This window comes from Myxocyprinus asiaticus, chromosome 12, assembly GCF_019703515.2.
Source record: "Myxocyprinus asiaticus isolate MX2 ecotype Aquarium Trade chromosome 12, UBuf_Myxa_2, whole genome shotgun sequence".
In the NCBI taxonomy this organism is placed as follows: Eukaryota; Metazoa; Chordata; class Actinopteri; order Cypriniformes; family Catostomidae; genus Myxocyprinus; species Myxocyprinus asiaticus.
Window position 1 is genome coordinate 43,610,016 of NC_059355.1, and position 22,195 is coordinate 43,632,210.

At 37.1% G+C, this 22,195-nt stretch overlaps 1 protein-coding gene across 3 annotated transcripts in view; it reads right to left on the minus strand.

Annotated features, from left to right (window-relative positions):
• The window catches only part of LOC127449345 (suppressor of tumorigenicity 7 protein-like), a 27,471-nt gene extending 7,025 nt beyond the window's left edge, over nt 1–20,446 (minus strand). The window contains exons 1-14 of one of the 3 annotated variants that reach the window (XM_051712709.1): nt 20,283–20,446; nt 18,369–18,451; nt 17,952–18,111; nt 17,813–17,867; nt 8,381–8,496; nt 8,132–8,210; nt 7,889–7,977; nt 7,695–7,795; nt 6,889–7,003; nt 6,487–6,559; nt 6,235–6,337; nt 1,089–1,239; nt 583–695; nt 200–339 (exon numbers count right to left, since the gene is read on the minus strand). In XM_051712709.1, the coding sequence (XP_051568669.1) occupies nt 200–339; nt 583–695; nt 1,089–1,239; nt 6,235–6,337; nt 6,487–6,559; nt 6,889–7,003; nt 7,695–7,795; nt 7,889–7,977; nt 8,132–8,210; nt 8,381–8,496; nt 17,813–17,867; nt 17,952–18,111; nt 18,369–18,451; nt 20,283–20,355 (1,451 nt within the window). In that variant the 5' untranslated portion in view covers nt 20,356–20,446. Of the gene's footprint in view, nt 1–199; nt 340–582; nt 696–1,088; nt 1,240–6,234; nt 6,338–6,486; nt 6,560–6,888; nt 7,004–7,694; nt 7,796–7,888; nt 7,978–8,131; nt 8,211–8,380; nt 8,497–17,812; nt 17,868–17,951; nt 18,112–18,368; nt 18,452–20,272 lie in introns of all 3 variants that reach the window. The other 2 variants (XM_051712708.1, XM_051712707.1) reach the window with 2 other exon arrangements.
• Between the last annotated feature and the right edge of the window lie 1,749 nt (nt 20,447–22,195).

Consider the following 22,195-nt stretch of genomic DNA (forward strand, 5'->3'; position numbering starts at 1 on the left):
AACAGAAAGTCATAGTGAGCTGTTGGTCTCATAAGGAGTGTGCTGTCTAGAGTGGCACTGATCTTAATTCTACAATTGCAACACAATGAAAAATTATCTTGGTAGTTCACTGATTGTTAATTTTTTCTTAAAAAAAGAAAAAAAAAGAAAAGGAAAACAAAGAAAAGCATAGAGTTTGGTGAGGTATACATCAACTTACTGCTTTGACGAAGACCCCCATGAGTTCTGGAAACTGGTGTGTGAGCATGGCCAGCATGGCACAGAATGAGCACAGGCCCGCTGTGAAGAGGATGAAGAATGGAAGCTCCTTCTTCGGATACACGGAGACCTCGTGAAATGCTGGAAGAACGACAAAACAAAAGAAACAGAGAAATAGGTATCAGTACAATATAGCATTGGCAAGAACGATGATATACCCCCAAGACTATATATATAATATTATGGTCTCTAGATATAAGGTATCTTTCATGTCCATTACATAATGGATGGGCTATACACCAAAGTTTAATATTTAGGGGTTTGTTCAAATTCCTATCCCCATGTATGACTTTGAAACATTAAGTCTTATGCAAATAATAGTACATATAAGAGTGTATAATCACAAGGCAGGAGTTCCCTGTCTGCAGTCTCTGTGCATCCTGGATAAGGATAGAAGAGGTGACCCTTCTCCAGGGGGTATGGGATGATTCGGAAAGCTACAAGAGCCAGAAAGAGCACCGATATCAGTGAGATTACCGTAATATTACAAAATATTTGACAATAAACAGCACTCACAATAGTACTACCCTATTTTTTGGGCCATGGTACCACAGTTCCTTTTGGACAAGTATCTTGGAGTGCCATGCAACTACCATGGTTCAGTATATGAATAGAGTGATAACACAATATCATGGCATTACCATTTGACAACAGCAATGTACGATGGTACAGGCACAATATTTTTTTGAAAGGGAAACTTGCAGATATCAAAGATTTCACATGTCCAGCAATTCAGCATATAATGCTGTATCAATGCACAAAATTTATTTTGTTTATAACTGTGTGTGAGAAATAACATGAGTATGCCAGTGAAAGGTGTATGTACGTACTGCCCTCCCATGTGCAGTGTAGCAGGTTGAGCGCCCCCTCTGCCCGTTTCCAGTGTTGCAGGTGAAAGAACGCATACGCCACTGCCTCACTGTCTCCTCTCTTCAAAATATGCTCCGGAGGCAAAATCAGACTCTTCATCTCTAATAAATACTGTGAACACACACACAAACAATCTTATTTTATTTACATTTCTAAGCACATTTACACACAGTACATTTCTTCCAGTTAATTAAAGACATGCATCAATGGGTGAATCTCATGAAGATGGTTAAGAAACTGTTGTGGTAATATTTCACCCCTAAATCTGAAAAAGTAAGAAATTATTTTAAAATAGTCTAGGAACATTAAGATTTTTTTGCATTGTGACATTACAATTTTCATTACCATATGGTTCCGTATGGTAAAGTGAAAATAATGAAATTTGTCTATTTAAATGCCTAGAATTTAAGTAGTAAAGAATTTATACCAGGGACGCATGATTATGAAAAAAAACTCTACTTATTGATTATTTCCCTTGATATTATAATTACGATTAATTTCAATTATTAGAATTTACTTTAAAATACTTTTTTTGTGTAGGGAAACTGCATACCTATGTAGGCTACATATCCAAAACAAACTGAAAACTGTTTCTTAATTACTTTAGAAAGTTAAGAAGCAGTTAATTAGTGAGTAATTACTTCTTAGCAACATGAAAAACAAAACTATTGTTCAAATAAATTGAAAGTGCATAACGCACATTTATAATTGGTTAATGCTAAAAAAGAAAAAAAAAGAAAATAATGCAAAGAAAATTTTATAAGATGAGAATAGCCTGAAACGGAATGCTGTAATCAACACTTTCCATGATTAGTTAATTGAAGCAGCTCTAATTGTAATATTGATTATTTATTTGACTAATTGAGCAGCACTAATTTATACATCACTGTAGTTTCTGTTATACTGCCTTGAAGCCAGTAACAAAAAAATGTAAAACAAAAATGGTATTACAGTAAGTTTTAAATGTTTTAATATTTTACTTAATTTTGAGGCTTAATATTTCTTTATTCAAAATATAATTACATTTTCTTGTAATTTTGGGGTTAAATGTGACCTATACATGTTTTTGTGAGACTCATCCATATGTATGACATCTGTAAATTTTCTCTGTCTGTCTCATAAAGGGCTACAAGTGTATCCTTTAAACTGCTAAACAATCTATACTTTGAATTAAATAAGCTGCTTTGGAAAAAAACATATGGGTCTGCCATATGCATAAATGTAAGTGTATGTTTGTGTGTAAGAAGAATCAGCCCCCCTGCACAGGCCCCTGGGGTGAATGTTGTGTAGGGCAATACTGTAGAATTAATGGGATTATCCAGTGGATAACCTTCCCAAACGCCCCTGACTGTATCATGCTACATCACAATTCCAGTGACCAAGCAAATGTTTCCCTCTACAATGCATCAAGTACACCTTCTGAATTATGATCAAATAATCAAAATACCTCTTTCTGTAACTGTACTATATCTTTGTACCGCAGTGGATGTCAAAACGCACACAAACATATCCTGTCCAGACACGAGTAATTTAGCTTTATGATTGCGGCTGACATTAGACAGGCAGCTGTTCTGTGCAACATGCCCACACACAAACACAGTCACCTCTTTTATGGGGGATCAGGTGTCAGTAATGTTCTCTTTTATGTGGAGGTTCTTCCTAAGCCCCTGATGAACTCCCATAAACCTCTGTCTCAGTCTGTCTCGTATCGTTGCTCTTTCACTTGACCGCAAAGACCCTGAATGATGACGTCACACTATGGTGGTCTTGGAGACAAGCGAGGTGAGAAATAGGTATCCGCTGACCAGTGGCGTAACTTGGATCTTGCAGGCCTCAGTGCAAAGAAACTGTCGGGCCCCTTCCTTGAGGGCCTGCGGTCATTTTTATGGTTTCTTTTGGTCGACCGTTGCACCCCGGGCCCTCCCACTAGTCACGCCCCTGCCACTGACAAATGACAACACAACGCACCACTAGGGCTAGGTATCGATACAGATTTCCCAATTCGATTTGGATTTGGATTCGATTTGATTGCGTTTAACTTGAGCAGATTTCAGTTATAATGTCCATTTTGCTTCCATTTGAAAGCAATTTGACGATTCTCAATACCAATTTCAATACCACAACAAAATACGAACTAATTTGAGTAAACATTGTTTCAAATTATTCAAGACATGTAAACTGTTCTATTGTTTATTTATTTATTTATTTATTTTTATTATTACAACTGACTAAGATACAAATTGTACCTGAAGTTTTGAACAGTAGTATCAAGTATTCAAGTAAACTACTTGAATTACTGGTCTAAATAAGAAAAAATAAAATTCACATTGCGGTAATGAGCATCAAAATGACCATTTTTTGTGAATATCACACTGACCATCTTAATAAACAGTATTATAATCCTACAGTAATTTAGAAAATCATTGTACAACATCATCTTTTTAACTATAATTACCATTGAAACAAATGTGTTAAGGTAATGAGAAACATCACTGAAAACAACTGGAATAGTACAAGTAAAACATAAGGATGCATTACGGAACTGAGAGATAGAGCGTAAAATGTGCTTAAAATTCCTGCTGAAAATTATGTCAAAAACCTTAATGGTCCTAAATGTAAGCTTTATTTTCTTTATGCAAAATATAATATTATTTTTTTATTTGGGATTAAATATGACCAGGACAATTTCTTGTCCGTTTTTGTGAGAATTGCCCATTTACACTTCAAGTCGGATTATTTGAAACAAATCTGCTTTTTACATTCACTTTAGACTTGAATGACTGCCTTTATTACAGCTCCAGAGGGTCAAAACATCATCTACGCAGCTTTTATGAAATCACAAATGTATAACCAAGTTGACACTTTTTGAAGAAAATGAGCCTAGCACTAGCTTATGCAAAACTCACCGCCACAGTTCACAATACCAGGCCGTTGCTATGTGGTTGCTAAGGCATTCCAGGAGGTCACTTACAGATTAGTGTCCATGATATTTTTTGTTCCTAGATATGACTCAGGTCTCTCCTTCAATAAATCTATATTTATGCCCATTTATTGTCTGCCAGGCAAAAATCAAATCTGATCACATTGCCCAAATTCTACTAGAACATCCTAACAGTTCGGTGTTTCAAGCAAAGGAATCTAAAACTGCAGCACTGAAGAGCTTTAGGTTTCTCTAAAACTTTTTGATGAAGGTTAAACAATCTATACAGATGTAAGTATAACCCCAGGACAAACTAGAAGGTATCTTTTTGAAGAAATGACACAAATGTAACAATAATAGTACTGACATCTTATGCCTTCTTTGTTCTGTACTGAGAGAGTTTGATGTTTTTTTTGCCGTAGGAGCAGTCAAGATCTTTGGCAATAGAAAACCAGGTGTGTGTGTTTATACTTGCTGCACATCTGAAACAGGTTCCCTTTGTAGTCTGATACAGCATGGTGCATGGATGTGTGCAAATACTCTTTCGTCTGAGACAGTGTGTTTGGGTGTGAAGAGGTCATGTGTTTGTGTGTGCACTTTGAAGTCTGATTTGGCGTTTTGGAAACTGGCAAGTTTGAGCCAGGTACAAAGAAAGAAATAGATGATGAGGGTTAAAACATCTTTAAATAACAAAAGTAAAACAAAAAGATATCAAAGTTGTAAAATTTCACCTTAAACACTGCTTACAGGTGAAGGAAGTCATTTTCGTCAAAATGTTAAAAATACTAATCACTACAAGTAATCTATAGTTCACTCAAAATTCAAAATTCTCTTATCATTTACTCACCCTCATGCCATTCCAGATGTGTATGACTTAGACAAATATCTCAGCTCTGTAGGTCCATAAAATGCAAGTGAATGGTGAACAAAACTTTGAAGCGCCATAAAGCACATAAATGCAGCATAAAAGTAATCCAATAGACTCCAGTGGTTTAATCCACATCTTCAGAAGATCCAATCGATTTCGGATGAAAACAGACCAAAATAACTCATTTTTCATAATAAATCTTGACATCAGCAGTCTCATTGGCGATCATGATTTCAAGCTTGCTACACTTCCTAGCGCCATCCAGCGCTCAGCGAATTTGTCAAGCACTAGGAAGTGTAATCGAGCTTGAAATCATGATCGCACCTAGATACTGAAATAAGATGTACAGTGAGAAAGGAGTTTTATTTTGGGGTTTTTTCATCCAAAACCGATTAGATTGCCTCAGAAGACATGGATTAAACCACTGGAGTCTTATGGATTGCTTTTACACTGCCTTTATTTGCTTTTTAAAGCTTCAAAGTTTTGATCACAATTAACTTACATTGTATGGACCTACAGAGCGGGAGATATTCTCTTAATCTTTCTAAAAAGAAAGTCATACACATCTGGGAATAAATTAAGGGTGAAAATAATGAGAGAATTTTCAATTTTGGGTGAACTATTCCTTTAAGAAAATTCACATTTGGGTCACAAATAACACTTACCCTACATCTATTTTTACTATAAAAAACCTGAAAATGTATTCCTGAAGTGAAGCTAGAATAGGTCAGAGTTTCACTGTTTTGTCCAGAGGACTACGATTCATTGTAAATACTACAACAGCATCACCTCCTGGCCACAAAAATACCATTGACCCTATGTCTGCACTGGTGACTGAGAGTGCATTTTATTGCAGGCAGGGCCCCAGATTAACACCCATCAAGAGTTAAATGAGCGTAAAAATGATCTCTGGCTAGTAAATAAAATGGGATCACTGGCCACTTGGTCAGTAACTTGAAAAATTATACAATACCTGACTACTTGACATATAATACATGCTTGTAATCGCAATGTAAGAATGTTACTTTTGTTTTTACCTTTTTATAGTCGTAATTCCAAAATTAAATGTTGCAACACATTCACGGCACTAAGCCAATAAAAAAGAAAAATAGGAGCAAAATTGAATGGGTTTGGATGTTTTTGTGACAGGTGGCATCTTACTGACGATGATGCTGTGAGTGAAAATATGCAGAGAAATACTGCCAAATAATTCCTTTGTCATAGGGACAAAACATTTTTCAATTTCACTGATGGTAAGAAATATACATGCAAAACGAGGCAAAACGTTAATTTCAGACCCTATGCTAGTGTTTTAAACCTTTGGTACATGTGGGTTGAACTCCACAGCTCGGTGTATTGCCTCTACTGCGTTCATCTCTGCTGTGCTGAGACCTCGTCTAGAGGCCGCCTCAGGTGAAAACCTGACACAAGACACACATTTAAAACACATTAATCAGCAAATTATCCTCTTTATATAGTACATGAGTCGATGCTATTCAATATTAGAAAGACAGAATGTTGAAGTCAGCTTTTGACATTGATTCATTTTTACAGCATGCTGAAGACTCACTTATCTGATACTGCTCTTGCTTTCAGTAAGGCAGATGTGTAGCATATAGTGGCTGATTTTGGCAAGCTTATATCTGAGGAGAGAGAACATTACAACTCATTACGATATATTCTGTATTCTACAATGAACTGAAGAGTACTAAAAATCATTTCATGAGCTTATATACTATATTATGACACCAAGTACTGTATATTAAGCGCATAAGGTTTGTACCTTCCCATATTTAGAACTACATTTGCCTTATATTTATAATATAAAAAATAGTAATAACATTAACATTTATTTAATATATTTTTTATTATTTTTATTATAAATGTTTAAAACAAAACAGAGCTACTATCACCACCTCCTGGACCTTTAAAAAATATAGTAACATGAATGAGTAATCAACAATGAGCTCACCGTCATATTTTGCAAGGACTGCTTGTACATCAGCATAGGCCTGTAGCTCTAATAATGCTTCTAGAAGATTCTCGTGAATATTTAACATTCCCAATAAGGGGAATTCTTTCATTAACTGTGCAGGAAAAGAAATGGGAAAATAACAATATTATACAACCAAGCACAGGCGAATTCAAAAACCAAACGTAACTTAATAGAATAGAATGACTGAATATATTTAGAGTGTTAAAACACTTTAATCTCAAATACAGAATTGCCAGTTATTAATATTTAAATAGTTATATAAAAAATGATTTAAAGAACATATTTTTAAGTTAATGTTATTGATGACTATTGATGATTGAACTAAAAGCCGAGAAATCATTAACAATTTATGAAATGTATCACTCCATCATAGAAATATTATGATTGGAGACAGGTACGAGGTTTCTTTGTATTTGTTTGGTGACGCTAGAAATTACACACATTAAGCTTTAATGTGTTTTTATGTATTAATGCACCAGAATCATTAAGGAAATGTTCAGAAAAAGTTCACCAAATATTCTAAATATTAGAAAAGTTTTTAGTTTTGCCCTAAGAATATTCTATGAATGTGGAGTGACAACATGTTTGGATTTGTGCTTCCCAAATTCAAAGATTCTTTTGTAATGGAATGAAGGAAGTTCAGAACATAAATATTTCTGCACAAAACAAGTGCAACACCACCCAATTACAAAAGTTGTTCGCACCAACTTTACATTGGCCGGTATGTGGCTACTGTAAAATTTATAACCCGGGAACTCCAGCGGTAAATATTAAACACTCACATCTCTCATCATCTTCACAGCTTCTTTGATGCGTCCCAGTTTTCTAGCACACATGGCCAGTCTGCGCTTGATGTACACCACAAGGTTTGTGTCTTTACCAGCTGTAAAAGCAACAGTAATTTGCATCATCTAGCAACAGTGTGACTTATGCTGAGTATATACTGTATATGTGAGAGTGTCATAGAGTTTCATACCACTTTTAAGTGCTTGTTTGAATAGCAGTTCGGCCTCTGTGATTGTTGTAGCTTCTTCTTCAGCGAGGAGCACATATGCTGCAGCACATCTACAAAGAACAAAATTGCGCACAATATAGAGGGTTAAAAAAGGCTAAACTCCAGAAGCACAAGTGTGAGTGACTTAAGACTGAAACATACAGAACAACAAGACTGATTGTGATGTTATATTGGATTTCATTGAAGGGACTGCATGAAACTCACTCTCGGTTCAGCTCAATGGCCTGGTAAGCTGCTCGAATACGTGCCTGTGGATTCCTTTCCCTCCAGGCCTTCTGCATTACTGTTGAACAAACCAGACAGAGAGAGAGCAATGAGCTCACCGTTACTACTACTGTCTCTTTAAGTGGAATCACTTATGTTGTTTTCTTCCTCTTTTTGAAAGTCACTTTGGATTAAAGCATCTGCCAAATGAATAAATGTAAATGTAAATGTAATGTAGATGTGACTAACCAGCATCCTCTGGTTTAAGTTGCTGAGTGTCTCCCAAGAAAAAGGTCTGGTGATCTTGTGCTGACAGATTCATGTCGTAGTATGTGAGGGGCTCTTTTCCCGTTACCCAAGTGTACCTGAGCAGGGAAAGACAATGAATAAGTATGGATTTTGGGTGTTTTTTTGCCATTGTTATTAGGAGGAAACTAAAGAGAGGACAGGAATCGACAGGGAGAGAGAAGGGAAATGGGACTTAAGCCGGATTCAAACCTGGGTGGCATGATTGAGCACCACAGCGCAATGTTTTGAAGTGTGCATGCTTTCCGTTAAACCACGGCACCGACTCATGGCCAGTTCTGATTTTAATACAAGTTAAGCTCAATCGACAGCATTTGTGGCATAATGTTGATGACCACAAAAATTATTTTTGACCAGGGGTGGAAAGAGTACTGAAAAATCATACTCAAGTAGAAGTACTGTTACTTCCCAAAAAATGTAGTGTGAGTAGAGAAAAGTAGCTGTCCTAAAAACTACTCAAGTAAGAGTAAAAGAGCAGCTCATTTAAAAGTACTCATGAGTAATGAATATTGAGTACCGAGTTGCAAAACCTATGCCCCATTATAATGAACACTGTATGCCAACTTTTAAAATACATCACTTATCTATGATAAACACTATATGAATCTGATTCCAAAAAATAAAAGGGAGACATGATAACAGAAACGAAAAGATTAAAAAGTTATTTTCAATACACTGATCACCATTTTAAATCGTAATGTATGAAACAATTACATTAAAATCAGTTTATGTGTAGGGTCTAAATTTCCCTTAATGCCATCAGAGCAAGTTATTGTTGTGCATAAAACATGTTCAAAACAATGCAAGGAATGCAAAAAAATGCTAAATAAGCAGGATCACTTGGCACGTCATGTCCTGCACAATAGAGGAGGTAGAGCAGGCGTGGGAAAAGTTGTTTGGTACAGGGGGGTACATCAAGCTTAAAAAGGAATAATTCACCCAAAAATGAAAATTCTCTCATCATTTACTCACCCTCATGCCATCCTAGATGTGTATGTCTTTCTTCTGCAGAACACAAATTAAGATTTTTAGAAGAATATCTGAGCTCTTTTGGTCCAAACAATGAAAGTGAATCAGTGCTAAAATATTGAAGCTCCACAAATCACATAAATCAGAATAAAAGTAATCTAATCCATGTGCCTCCAGTGGTTAAATCCATGTCTTCAGAAGAGATATGATAGATGTGGTGAGAAACAGATCAAAATTTTATTCCTTTTTTACTATTAATTCTCCTCCCTGCTCAGTAAATCTCCTCTTTAAATTTCACATTGTTCTTCTTGTGTTTTTGGTGATTCACATTATTCATGCATATCGCCACTTACTGGGCAGAGAGAAGAATTTCTAGCAAAAATGGACTTAAATATTGATCTGTTTCTCACTCACACCTGTCATATCAATTCTGAAGTCATGGATTAAACCACTGGAGTTGTATGTATTACTTTTATGCTGCTTTTATGTGCGTCAAAATTTTGGCACCCATTCACTTACATTGTATGGACCTACAGAGCTGAAATATTCTTCTAAACATCTAAATTTGTGTTCTGAAGAAAGAAAGTCATAGACAGATGGCATGAGGGTGAGTAAATGATAAGAGAATTTTCATTTTTGTGTGAATTATTTCTTTAAGTAGCACATGGGGGCCACATTGTCCTCCTTTTGAGATACAATGTTCTACATTGATTTAGTTCTTGTACCTTTTAAGCCCAGAAATATTTGTGTTCTCATTTTAATGCATGATGCACAATTTTCTGAAGTTTGTGACTGGTGGAATATTCTGCCTGAAGTATTGCTCTACAAACGTTGATACTTTTCTATCTTTATAAAGGCTAAGCATAATTATAAATTATTTTATCATCTCTACTTTCCTGGTAATTTATTATACAAATTAACACACTCACTACATCAGGGGTCAGTATTATTAAAAAAACTATCAATATTTTTAAAAAATAATATTATTAAAAATGTCACTGTTTTATTCTATTACATTAATACTTTTAAAGCTGCTCAAGTTATTCAGCCAAAAGTAGTGAGTGGTTTTCTCGTTTCCTTGTTATTGTTGTTTGATTAATAGCCTTTATATGACATAGCCTACTAGACAGTGCTCTATTCGGTTACATGTACACTTCAAGTCCAACCTTTTGATGCAAATACGCTTTTTATCCCACTGTTTACGTTCACTTTAGACTAAACCGACTGCGTTTACATTAATGCCTCAACAAGACACTGGTGGAATTATAAAGTGTATTTGACCATTTAAGCGTGTACCCGCATTAGCGCACAAACATTAGCCGCCTGTCAATAAAACAGCATGCAGCTACAGACGTCAGGAAATAAAAAGTCAGTCTTTTATATTTCATCTAGATCAACCAACCAGTGGTTGTCTTGCTATCATGATTGATGTATGAACACCCCTGTTCTACATGTATAACATAGGCTAAATATAGAAAATTACTCAAAGTTTGATCGAGGGAGGTCCCACATGACGCCATGCGAAGGGCAGATGTGTGAGAGACAGCTCTGCGCACCTTGCTAATTTTTTTAAATGATTTTCATGATATAATTTGGTGAAATTCGATACACCCAGTTACACATTTGCTGTTTGAGGAACCATGGCAAAGAAGTCAAAATCATCAGGCTCTGGAGACATTAAAAGACACTTACGGGTTCAAGATGAAAGCCCAGACTGGCCTATGGACCAGGGACTCGATTTGGATGGCGCGGCGGGAGAAGGAATCCAGTGTCAACTGTCCAACATGTCGGTGATGTTGACGAAGGTACTTGCGGACTTGGAGGATCTCGCTGTAATACGTCGATCGATTATGGCGATGGAAAAAATTCTCTGAGTTAGTCACAAGTTTGACAGATGTTGAGAGACGAATCGATTATTTGGAGTCATCAGAGAGGGAATTAGCCGCTAATCCACCCGCGACCAAAGTTGATTTGGAACGTGTTCTTGAAAAGCTTGAAGATATTGAGAATAGAAGCTGCAGGAATAACGTTCGAATTGTGGGAATTCCTGAGCATGAGGAGGGCAGAGATATGGTGAAATTCCTGGATGAGCTTTTCCTGAGTCTGCTCGACATAACAGGCCATACACTGGAGGTCGAGCGAGCTCACAGAGTCCCGGCTCACAGATCCGCTGAGGGAGAAAGGCCCCGATCAATTCTGGCCAGATTTTTGAGATCATCCGATAAAGATCTTGTGTTGCGCCAGGCGAGGAGCAAAGGAAAGCTTTCTTGGAAGAATCACAGTATTTTCTTGTTTCCGGACTTTGCAAACTCGACAAGAGTGAAACGCGATCGGTTCAAGGAATGCAAGAAACTCTTACATCAGCGGAAGATAACTTTTGCTCTGATGTTCCCTGCCAAACTGAGAATAAACACCAAGGAGAGCTGCAAAGTATTTACATGTCCCAATCAGGCAATGTCTTTTATAGAAACAATGGGTGAGTAACCATTGGGTGTTTCTCTTGTGAGTGGATTGACTCATTGTACATATTCTGGCTTTCGGAGGAAGCTGGGTGCCATTTTTGTTTCTTTTTGCGTTGGCTCCGCTGAGCGGCTGGAGTTTGTTTTGTTTTGTGGATTATCACCTCTCCTTAAAGAAACTTTTGCATTGACGGAAGATTACTTTTACAATGAAGTTCCTGGCCAGATTGAGAACAGACACAACAGATGACCGCAAAATATCTACATGCCCACACAAAGGATGTCTTTTATAAAGTTGACGGACTGTGTAAGTCATGGGATATACTTTTATGCGGCCTCCGAGTGAATTGACTCTTGACCATTCAAGGAACCGGGATGCGTGTTTCGTTTCCTTTTGTGCTGGTTCCACCTAGCGGTTGGAGCTTGTTTCGTTTACTAACACTACTGCGGGACATTTATGGATGAATCTGTCAGTTCCTTGTGCTTATGCCTCCTGTTGGCTGGAGTATGATTAGTAGAGTTTTTTCGTGGGACATTGGAAGGATTATGTCATCAGCTGGCTCACTGAAGATTCGTTTGTCTGACCGAGGAAACTGAACGGCTTTATATCGGCTGGAATTTGTTTTTGTGAAGGAACACACCTTCGAGACAGTTCTGTGAATGAGTCTACACATTCTCTGTGTCTATTCTGCCTATTGGCTGGGGTTTGTTTTACAAAATATTTGATGTTATGTAATTTTGCCTTACAAATTTGTGAGGCAAAATTGAGCAATCCGATGGCAAAGTTGTCACGGGGGCTCTCGTAGGTGTACATGGACTCTTTGAGTTTAGAGGGATTGACGCCGGTTGGCACTTTCGTGTGCGGGGTTAATGCGCACATTTTTCTTTTTTCTGTTTGTTTTGTTCGGGGGGAAGTTCGGGGTTTTATTGTTGCATTAATGCTGAAATGTGGTCTTCATAATTTTGCTTTTGGCACACAATTTATTTTTTCTATTATAACAAAATGCCAAATCTCTCTCCACATGGAATGTAAATGGGTTGGGGCACCCCATAAAAAGAAGGAAAGTTATTTCTTTTCTTAAACGTAAGAAATATGATATAGTGTTTCTTCAAGAAATGCATCTTTCCCCGCAGGAAGCTGAAAAATTTGGGAAGATATGGGGTGGACATGTTTTCTTTAGTGCGGGCTCAAGTACGAGCAAGGGAGTCATTATATTGGTAAATAAACATTTATAATTCAAATGTCTCAAACAGATTAAAGATAATTTAGGGAGAGTCATTATTGTTTTAGCAGAAATTCAGGAGCAAAGTCTGATTTTGGCTAATATTTATGCACCTAACGCTGATGATCAGGGCTTTTTTTTATAGATCTTGGAGATGTTGCAAACAGCTGGCACCCATCATGATATAATATTGGAAGAAAACTTTAATCTTTTGATGGACTCAGTCCTTGATCATAGTGAAGCAAAAGTGTGTAAGCCCCCTAGATTTTTTTTAATATCCAAATCCCTCATTTCATCTGTTGTTGATTGCTCAATTGGAAACATTTTAGTCTCAGATCATGCCCTGGTGAGTTTAGAGGTGTTGCCACATATAGAGAAAAAGAAATCATATAGTTGGCACTTAATGTATCCCTTTTGCAAAATCCTGATTTCCAACAAATGTTAAAGACTGAAATCAATGTTTATATCCTTTGTTGGCGTGGCTTGGGAGGCACTTAAGGCGGTTCTTAGGGGCCGGATCATACAGTATGCCTCATTCATCAAAAAATCCATAGCACGAGAACTCGTGGAGTTGGAGGGAAATATTAAAAGTGCAGAGGCAGAGCTGAAGCGCTGTATGCCATCTGATGACCTCAGAGAATTGACCCGATTGAAATATAGATATAATACTATTTTGTCGTGGAAAGTGGAGTTTTGGTTATTCATGGCAAGACAGTCATACTTTGGGTCGGGGGATAAAGCAGGGAAGCTTTTGGCTAGATATATAAAGCAGAGAGAGTCTCTGTCTACCATTCCCTCAGTGAAATTTGCTGGTGGTGAAATTTTTACCTCGGCCATTGATATTAATAATGCCTTTAAAGAATTCTATCTTGATCTTTATAGTTCCACGTCTTCGTCTACTGATGAAGATATTAGAAACTTTGTGGAACCATTACATCTTCCTAAACTGACGACTGAGCAAAAAAACTCTCTTGACTCTAAGATAACCTTGGAGGAGTTTGACGAGGTAATTAAGTCCCTACCTGCTGGCAAGGCTCCAGGGCCAGATGGTTTTGCCGCAGAATTTTTTAGATCCTATGCTACAGAAATGGTTCCACTTTTGTTAGAAATTTATACTGAATCATTAAAGAATGGAAAGCTTCTGCCAACCATGACACAAGCCCAGATCAGTCTGATTCTTAAAAAGACAAAGATCCAAGCAAGTGAAAAAGTTACCGTCCAAACTCCCTGATCCAACTTGATGTAAAAATTGTCAAACCTTTTGGCTAACCGATTAAGGAAGGTTATGACATCTCTTATACATATAGATCAGGTGTGGTTTATTCGGGGCCACAGCTCTTCTGATAACATTATGTGTCTCATCAATATGTGGTCAGTAGCGAATAATCAGTCTCCGGTCGCTGCCATCTCACTTGACGTCGAAAAGGCCTTTGATATGGTAGAATGGGATTATCTTTTTAAGATTTTGGAAATGTATGGGTTCGGGAGTACATTTATTGGTTGGATTAAGTTACTTTATAGACACCCTGTAGCAGCGGTACAAACAAATGGATTAATTTCATATTATTTTACTCTGAATAGGGGCACTCGGCAGGGTTGCCCTCTTTCCCCATTATTGTTCTGTCTTGCCCTGGAACCATTAGCAGCCTCGATAAGAAAGGAGGATGATTTTCCAGGGGTTGTGGCGGGAGGTGTGGCGCATAAGCTTCTGCTTTACGCAGATGATATTTTATTATTTGTCTCTGAACCTACTAGATCTATGCCTTGCCTCCACAAAAATTATTAATTCCTTTTCTAAGTTCTCAGGGTACAAAGTCTATTGGTCTAAATCCGAAGCTTTGTCTCTGACAGCGTACTGTCCAGTAACGGCTTTCCAGCCGGGCACCTTCCAGTGGCCCAAACAGGGCATTAAGTATTTAGGGATTTTATTCCCAGCAAATTTGTCTGATTTAGTTAGTGTTAATTTTGACCCTTTAATAAAAAGGTTTTCGAGCGATGTGGACAGGTGGGCTTCTTTACATTTATCGATGATTGGGAAGGTTAATGCTATTAAAATGAATTGTATTCCAAAATTACCTGCTACAGTCTCTCCCTGTAGATGTCCCCCTCTCTTATTTCAAGCAATTTGATAGCATAGCAAAGTCCTTCATTTGGAATGGTAAATGTCCCAGATTGTATTTTAATAAGTTACATAGGCCGATTGACAAAGGTGAGCTAGGCCTACCCAAGATTTTGTTTTCTTACTATGCGTTCAGTCTCAGACATTTGGCTCATTGGTCACTTCCACCTGAGAGAGCCCCTCCCTGGTTTGTTATTGAACAGGCAGTTCTTGCCCCTATTTCACCATTACAAAGCCTCTCTATCAAACTAATTGGAAACATTAAGTTACACCCCGTTATTTCGCATTTACACTCGGTATGGACTAAAGTGTCCAGATTGTTTAAATCAGACACTTATTTAAATGATGCCTCGAGCATATGGCAGAATCCAAGATTGTGTATTGGCAAGTCCCCTTTCTGCTGGCCGGAATGGATTGTGAGGGGGGTTGCTACGCTCAGTGACCTATATGAGAGTGGAGTGTTGAGATCATTTGAAAACTTGGTCCAACATTTTGGGATCACCAGACCTCAGTTTTATAGGTATTTACAACCGCACCACCTGCTTTGTACTATTTTTGGGAGTAGCACATACCCCCCTAAGGAGGCAGATGCTTTGGGAGAGGTGATTGCGGCTTTTGGAAAAGGTCATGAGGCATCAGTGTACTACTCCCTGTTAATTCAGAGTCTGGGGGATGGAGCCTTAACTTCTCTCAAGAGAGTATAGGAGAAAGATTTCAACTTGGCATGGGAGAAAGGAGTGTGGGCTAAGATACTTAAAAATGTTAAGTCTGCATCTAGAGATGCAAGGGTGCGTCTTATACAATTCAAAATTTTGCATAGATTTTATTGGACCCCCTCTAGACTGTATAGGCTTGGTCTTAAAGACACACACACACCTGCTGGAGATGCCAATCGGAGGATGGAGGGGTTTCGTTTTGCCCCAGACTTTGTGTTCTGGGCGATGGGGCAGGCATCGATGTGGGGGATGGCCACTAAGAGAACTGGGTTCTGACCTGTTTGATGATCGCCAGGCAGATTATTCTGAGGGGTTGGAGGTCAGCTGGTGTGCCCCCATATCCGGAGTGGTGCACGGAGGTGGGGAGGGTGGCAGCTTAAGAGGAGGTGTCATCGGGAAGACGGGGTGGCTTGGATATGTTTATACGGAAATGGGGCAGGTATTTGGAGTTTTTGGAGGGCTCTCTTGTGGGGTGTGGAGAGAGTAGTGTAATATAGTTAGTATGATTATTATGTGTGTATATGTGTATGTATGTATGTTTGTGTATATATATATATATATATATGTATATATGTGTGTCTGATTTTTATTTCTATATATTTACTTATGTTTGACCACAGGGTTGTTTTTTGGGGGGGCATGGTGGTTGTGGGGTTTAAATGTTGATTTTATATATATATATATATATATATATATATATATATATATATATATATATATATATATGTTTTGCATTACATTGTTATTGTATGATTTAATAAAAAAATTTAATTACAAAAAAAAAAGTTTGATCGAGGACATCTCTCTTTTTTCCGATAAACATCTAGATTGTTTTGTGCCCAGCCCTATTGATAACATTGCATTAATCTCTCACATCAACCCAATAATCTCAGAGATAGATAGCTAAATTACAGGCTACATAATAGACACAGAATTTAGTAAGCAGAAATATTAAATTTACCTTGATATGTTTCTTCAAATTAAAGGCAGGATTAATGCTGATATCTGGCTTGAGCAAGCTAAACTTACATGACACAGTCAGGCAACTGGCCTTTTTCACTGCGAAAAGCCCTTTCAGGTGTTGAACTGCTGTTTAAGGCATAATCCACATCCTCCAAGTTGGCGCCGATCTACAGCTGCCGTTCAAGTTTTTTACGTGTGATTTGATTTGACGGGAGTCAGGAGACTCTCCATAGCCAATCATGTTGATAGATAAAAATCAAACACAGACGGTTGGAAAATAGCACAGTAAAAGTACAGTTACAGCACTTAAAATGTACTCAAGTAAAAGTATACAATTTTTAAACTACTTAAAAAAAGTATAATTCCAAAAATCGGGGTTAAAATGAGACACATACAATGGAAGTGAATGGGAACAATTTTTGGAGGGTTTAAAGGCAGGAATGATTTGAAGTTAATAATTTTATAAAAGCAATTACATTCATTCTTCTGTTAAAATGCATATATTATTTGAGCTGTAAAGTTGTTTAAATTATCATTTATACAGTCATTTTAGGGTTTTTTGACATTACATCATCATGGCAACGAAGTTGTAAAATTGGCCCTAACGTCACACTATCACACTAAATTCATGTTTACACACATATTGCTTATGTCTTGTGGCTATGCTTTTGAATAAGTGAGTATTTTAATGTTTAAAAATTGTCCCCCATTCACTTTTATTAATATGTGCCTCACTGTAGCCCAGATTTTTGCTTTTTTTAAAGAAAAGGAGGAGCAGGTCAAAATAAGTTTTTGCGGTAATCAATATTATGCCACAAATGCTGTCGATTGAGCTTAACTTGTATTGAACCAGGAATATTTATTTAAGAAAATTCGAAAGCTCATATATTAAGGAAATTCAATTAGTTAGGTCGGACACAATATACCTGCTATACTCCGCCCCTCTGAACAGGTTAAGTGGGTTCCTCCACACTTTACATTCTGAAAGACAAAATGGCTGCATGTTACGTTAACTTTATAATAATGTGTAGAAAGATATTTACAAACAGTAGCTTCCACAAAAACCTGCAACGTTGGTTCTTGGCTCCATATCCCCATTTACTGAAGAGAAGAGGCCTGTTGAGCTGCTGTTCTCCACTACTCCCAGAAGAGGGCGCAAGTGACTGACAGACACCTGCTCAATGAATGAAGTGCCATACTTTCTAAAGTACCACCACTCAAATATCTGAGGGATGACAGACGACAAGGACAGATAGAGGAAGAATGAATGAGAGATCAATCATATTAATATTATATATAAATTTACCTATTAAAAATTATACATGTACTCTGGCTTTTTTTGGACAAGCATTTTCAGACCAATATAAAGAGTCTACATTTAAGCATTTTTTACCCATAACTCAAATCACCTGGAATCTGATGGAATCAAAATGTGCCTTAATTTAGTTATTTTGCAAACAATTCAAGACACTAAAGACTTACCAAAATAAGGCCAGAGATGAGAGAGGAAGTTCCAGTCAGTGCAACATAGAATTTAGGTGTAAGAGTGTTTAAAAACACAGATGCTGTAGAGGAATAACAATAAAAGCAGAAAGTTACATTGGTAAGATACACAAGTTTCATGATGAAGTGTGGTTGTATATATAAACTAATTTTCCTTTTCAATAAATCAATATAGCCACCTGACAATCAATCAATAAAGAAAAAAGCTTTATGAATGAAAAAAGTTACAAAGTTGCAATCCATAGTCAAGGATTGGACCTTGAAAAACAAACATTGAAAAGTGTATCTTAGCGCATGTCTCCGTTAAACACCTGTTAAATGGCTTTAAATGAGATCTAAATCATATATTATAGGAACAGTTCATCCAAAAATGAAAATTCTCTCATTTACTCACCCTCATGCTATCCCAGATGTGTATGACTTTCTTTCTTATGCAGAACACAAACAGAGATTTTTAGAAGAATATCTCAGCTCTGCTGGTCATCACAAAGGAAGTGAATGGTGACCAGAATGTTGAAGCTCCAAAAAGTACATAAAGGCAGCATAAAAGTAATCCATAAGACTCCAGTGGTTTAATCCATGTCTTCTGAAGCAATCTAATCGGTTTTGGGTGAGAACAAACCAAAATATAAATCTTTTTCACTGTACGTCTTGCCATTGCAGTCTCTCAGCATGATCATGATTTCAAGCTCGATTACACTTCCTAATGCTTGACAAATGCACAGAATGCTGGATGGCACTAGGAAGTGTAATCAAGCTTGAAATAATGATCAACAAGATTGCTGATATCAAGATTTATAGTAATATTTTGATCTCTTTTCATCTAAAATCGATTGGATCACTCAAAACAGATTTAACTACTGAAATCTTATGGACTACTTTTGTGCTGCCTTTATGTGCTTTTTGGAGCTTCAAATTTTGGTCACCACTCACTTGCATTGTATGGACCTACAGAGCTGAGATATTCTTCTTAAAATGTTTATTTGTGTTGTGCAGAAGAAGGAAAAAAAGTCATATACATCTGGGATGGCATGAGGGTGCGTAAATAAGAGAATTTTCATTTCTGGGTGAACGATTTCTTTAAATTATTTTTCATCTTAAAATTATGACCATTTTATTTATTTTGACTGGGCAGGTTGTGCAAGTGTAACTTCCTCCAGTGATCAATGCATTTAAACATTTTTAGCCATTTAGTCTTTAGATTTAACTTTGAATATTTACATAATAATAATAATAATAAATGTTGGCATTATATCACGGTTTTCAATTCTTGACAGATTTAAGTTACTGGAGTGGTCACTGGGTCACAACGCATCAGGCAAATATAAATTTTATTCTACAGACTTCACAGTGCCAGAGGGTGACAGTGATGAGTGATTTTCATCACATAATCAGATACTAATTAATCGATTAATCTGAACACTCTGATACCCGTGAGACTGCTGGTGTGCATCTTGCCTATTTAAGGCTTTTACAACAGGTGGCAGACATCAACAACAACAAAAGTGGCAAAACGTACCATGCTATTACCATGACTTTGTGGACATGGTAGCAGGGTCTTAAATACATGTACCAAGGTAATACCAAGGTTTTTAGACATGTACCATTGTGATACTATAGTTTTGAAAATGTACTATGGCAATACATGCCATTTTTAGAAGTCAATTGGAGCACCTGAAATCCCATCCTATATGGCTATGATAATCATTCAGTACCATGGTATTACCATCTGATACCGTGACTCGTGCATATCTTGCCTAACACACGTATTAAACACGTCTCACTATAGTGATTTAGCTGTTCTAACCTTTATGCACACAGATGAGTAATAAACCCTGTGTTCAACTTTCTAAACATAAACACAGCTGATCATAAACACATACCGTCATTTACCGTCTCCTGCAGCTTCAGGGGACTCCTCAGCACGTAAACCATCGTCAAGACCATGGCAAACCAGAGAACACATATGTACGTCCACGACCAGCAGAGCCACGATTTTAATTTCTCGGTGAAACCGGGAGATTGAGGATTACTGCCGCTGCGGTCCGCCATCTTTCACCGAGCAGCCGTAAACATTAGAACTGTGGGATACTGGAGGAGAGAGTGCTGTGCTCGTACACTCCAGCAGGGGGAGCAGCTCCTGTTTATTGATAGCTCAGAGCGGTAGTGTGTCAAAATCTAAGCTATGCTCAGAATGTACTGGCCTATTATCGTACTGCGTACTGCATACTGCAGTATATATAGTATTTTTTTAAATATTATACGAAACAACGCTTTCCTCAACAATTAACTTTGCAAAGTAGTATGCTACACTGTTGCTGACCTCAGCATGTTGATGTCTAGAATGTAATACTAGCTTACTAAATACTACCTGTATACTTCCTACTGTTTATTTGAAGTAATGTTTGACAGTCAGTTTAGGGAGGAGGGTTAAAATGCATCTGATCGATTACAGAATAATTAGTTATAGCAATTATATCCAGTGCATTGCACCTTCTTTTTTATGGGAGTATGGGAATGTAAAGCCTGATGTGTTGTATGTAATATACCAATACAGTGTAAATTGTCCCTTCAGTAAAATATTTTTGAAAATAATTATGAATCAAAACAAAAACAATTAAATCTTATTGAACCAAATCATTACCACATTTCAGATTTCATCATGCAGTGTAATTTAAAGAATCATAACCAAATAACATGTTTATTTAATAATTATAATTCATATATACACTGGCGAGCAAAAGTTTGGAATAATTTACAGATTTTGCTGTTTCGGAAGGAAATTGGTAATTTAATTCACCAAAGTGGCATTCAACTGATCACAAAGTATAATCAGGACATTACTGATGTAAAAAACAGCACCATCACTATTTGAAAAAAGTCATTTTTATCAAATCTAGACAGGCCCCATTTCCAGCAGCCATCACTCCAACACCTTATCCTTGAGTAATTATGATAAATTGCTAATTTGGTACTAGAAAATCACTTGCCAATATATCAAACACAGCTGAAAGCTATTTGGTTCTTTAAATGAAGCTTAACATTGTCTTTGTGTTTGTTTTTGAGTTGCCACAGTATGCAATAGACTGGCATGTCTTAAGGTCAATATTAGGTCAAAAATGGCAAAAAAGAAACAGCTTTCTCTAGAAACTCGTCAGTCATCATTGTTTTGGGGAATGAAGGCTATACAATGCTTGAAATTGCCAAAAAACTGAAGATTTCTAACAAATTTGTATACTACAGTCTTCAAAGACAAAGGACAACTGGCTCTAACAAGGACAGAAAGAGATGTGGAAGGCCCAGATGTACAACTAAACAAGAGGATAAGTACTTCAGAGTCTCTAGTTTGAGAAATAGACGCCTCACATGTCCTCAGCTGACAGCTTCATTGAATTCTACCCGCTCAACACCAGTTTCATGTACGACAGTAAAGAGAAGATTCAGGGGTGCAGGCCTTATGGGAAGAATTGCAAAGAAAAAGCCACTTCTGACACTGAAAAACAAAAAGAAAAGGCTAGAGTGGGCAGATAATTGGAAAAGAGTGTTATGATCTTAACCCCATTGAGCTTTTTTGGGATCAGCTAGACTGTAAGGTGTGTGAGAAGTTCCCGACAAGACAGCCACATCTATGGCAAGTACTACAGGAAGCATGGGGTGAAATGTCACCTGAGTATCTGGACAAACTAACAGCTAGAATGTCAAGGATCTGCAAAGCTGTCATTGCTGCACGTGGAGGATTTTTTTGATGAGAACACTTTGAAGTAGTTTAAGAAGTTCTGAACATTTTTTTCAAATTGTAATAGTAA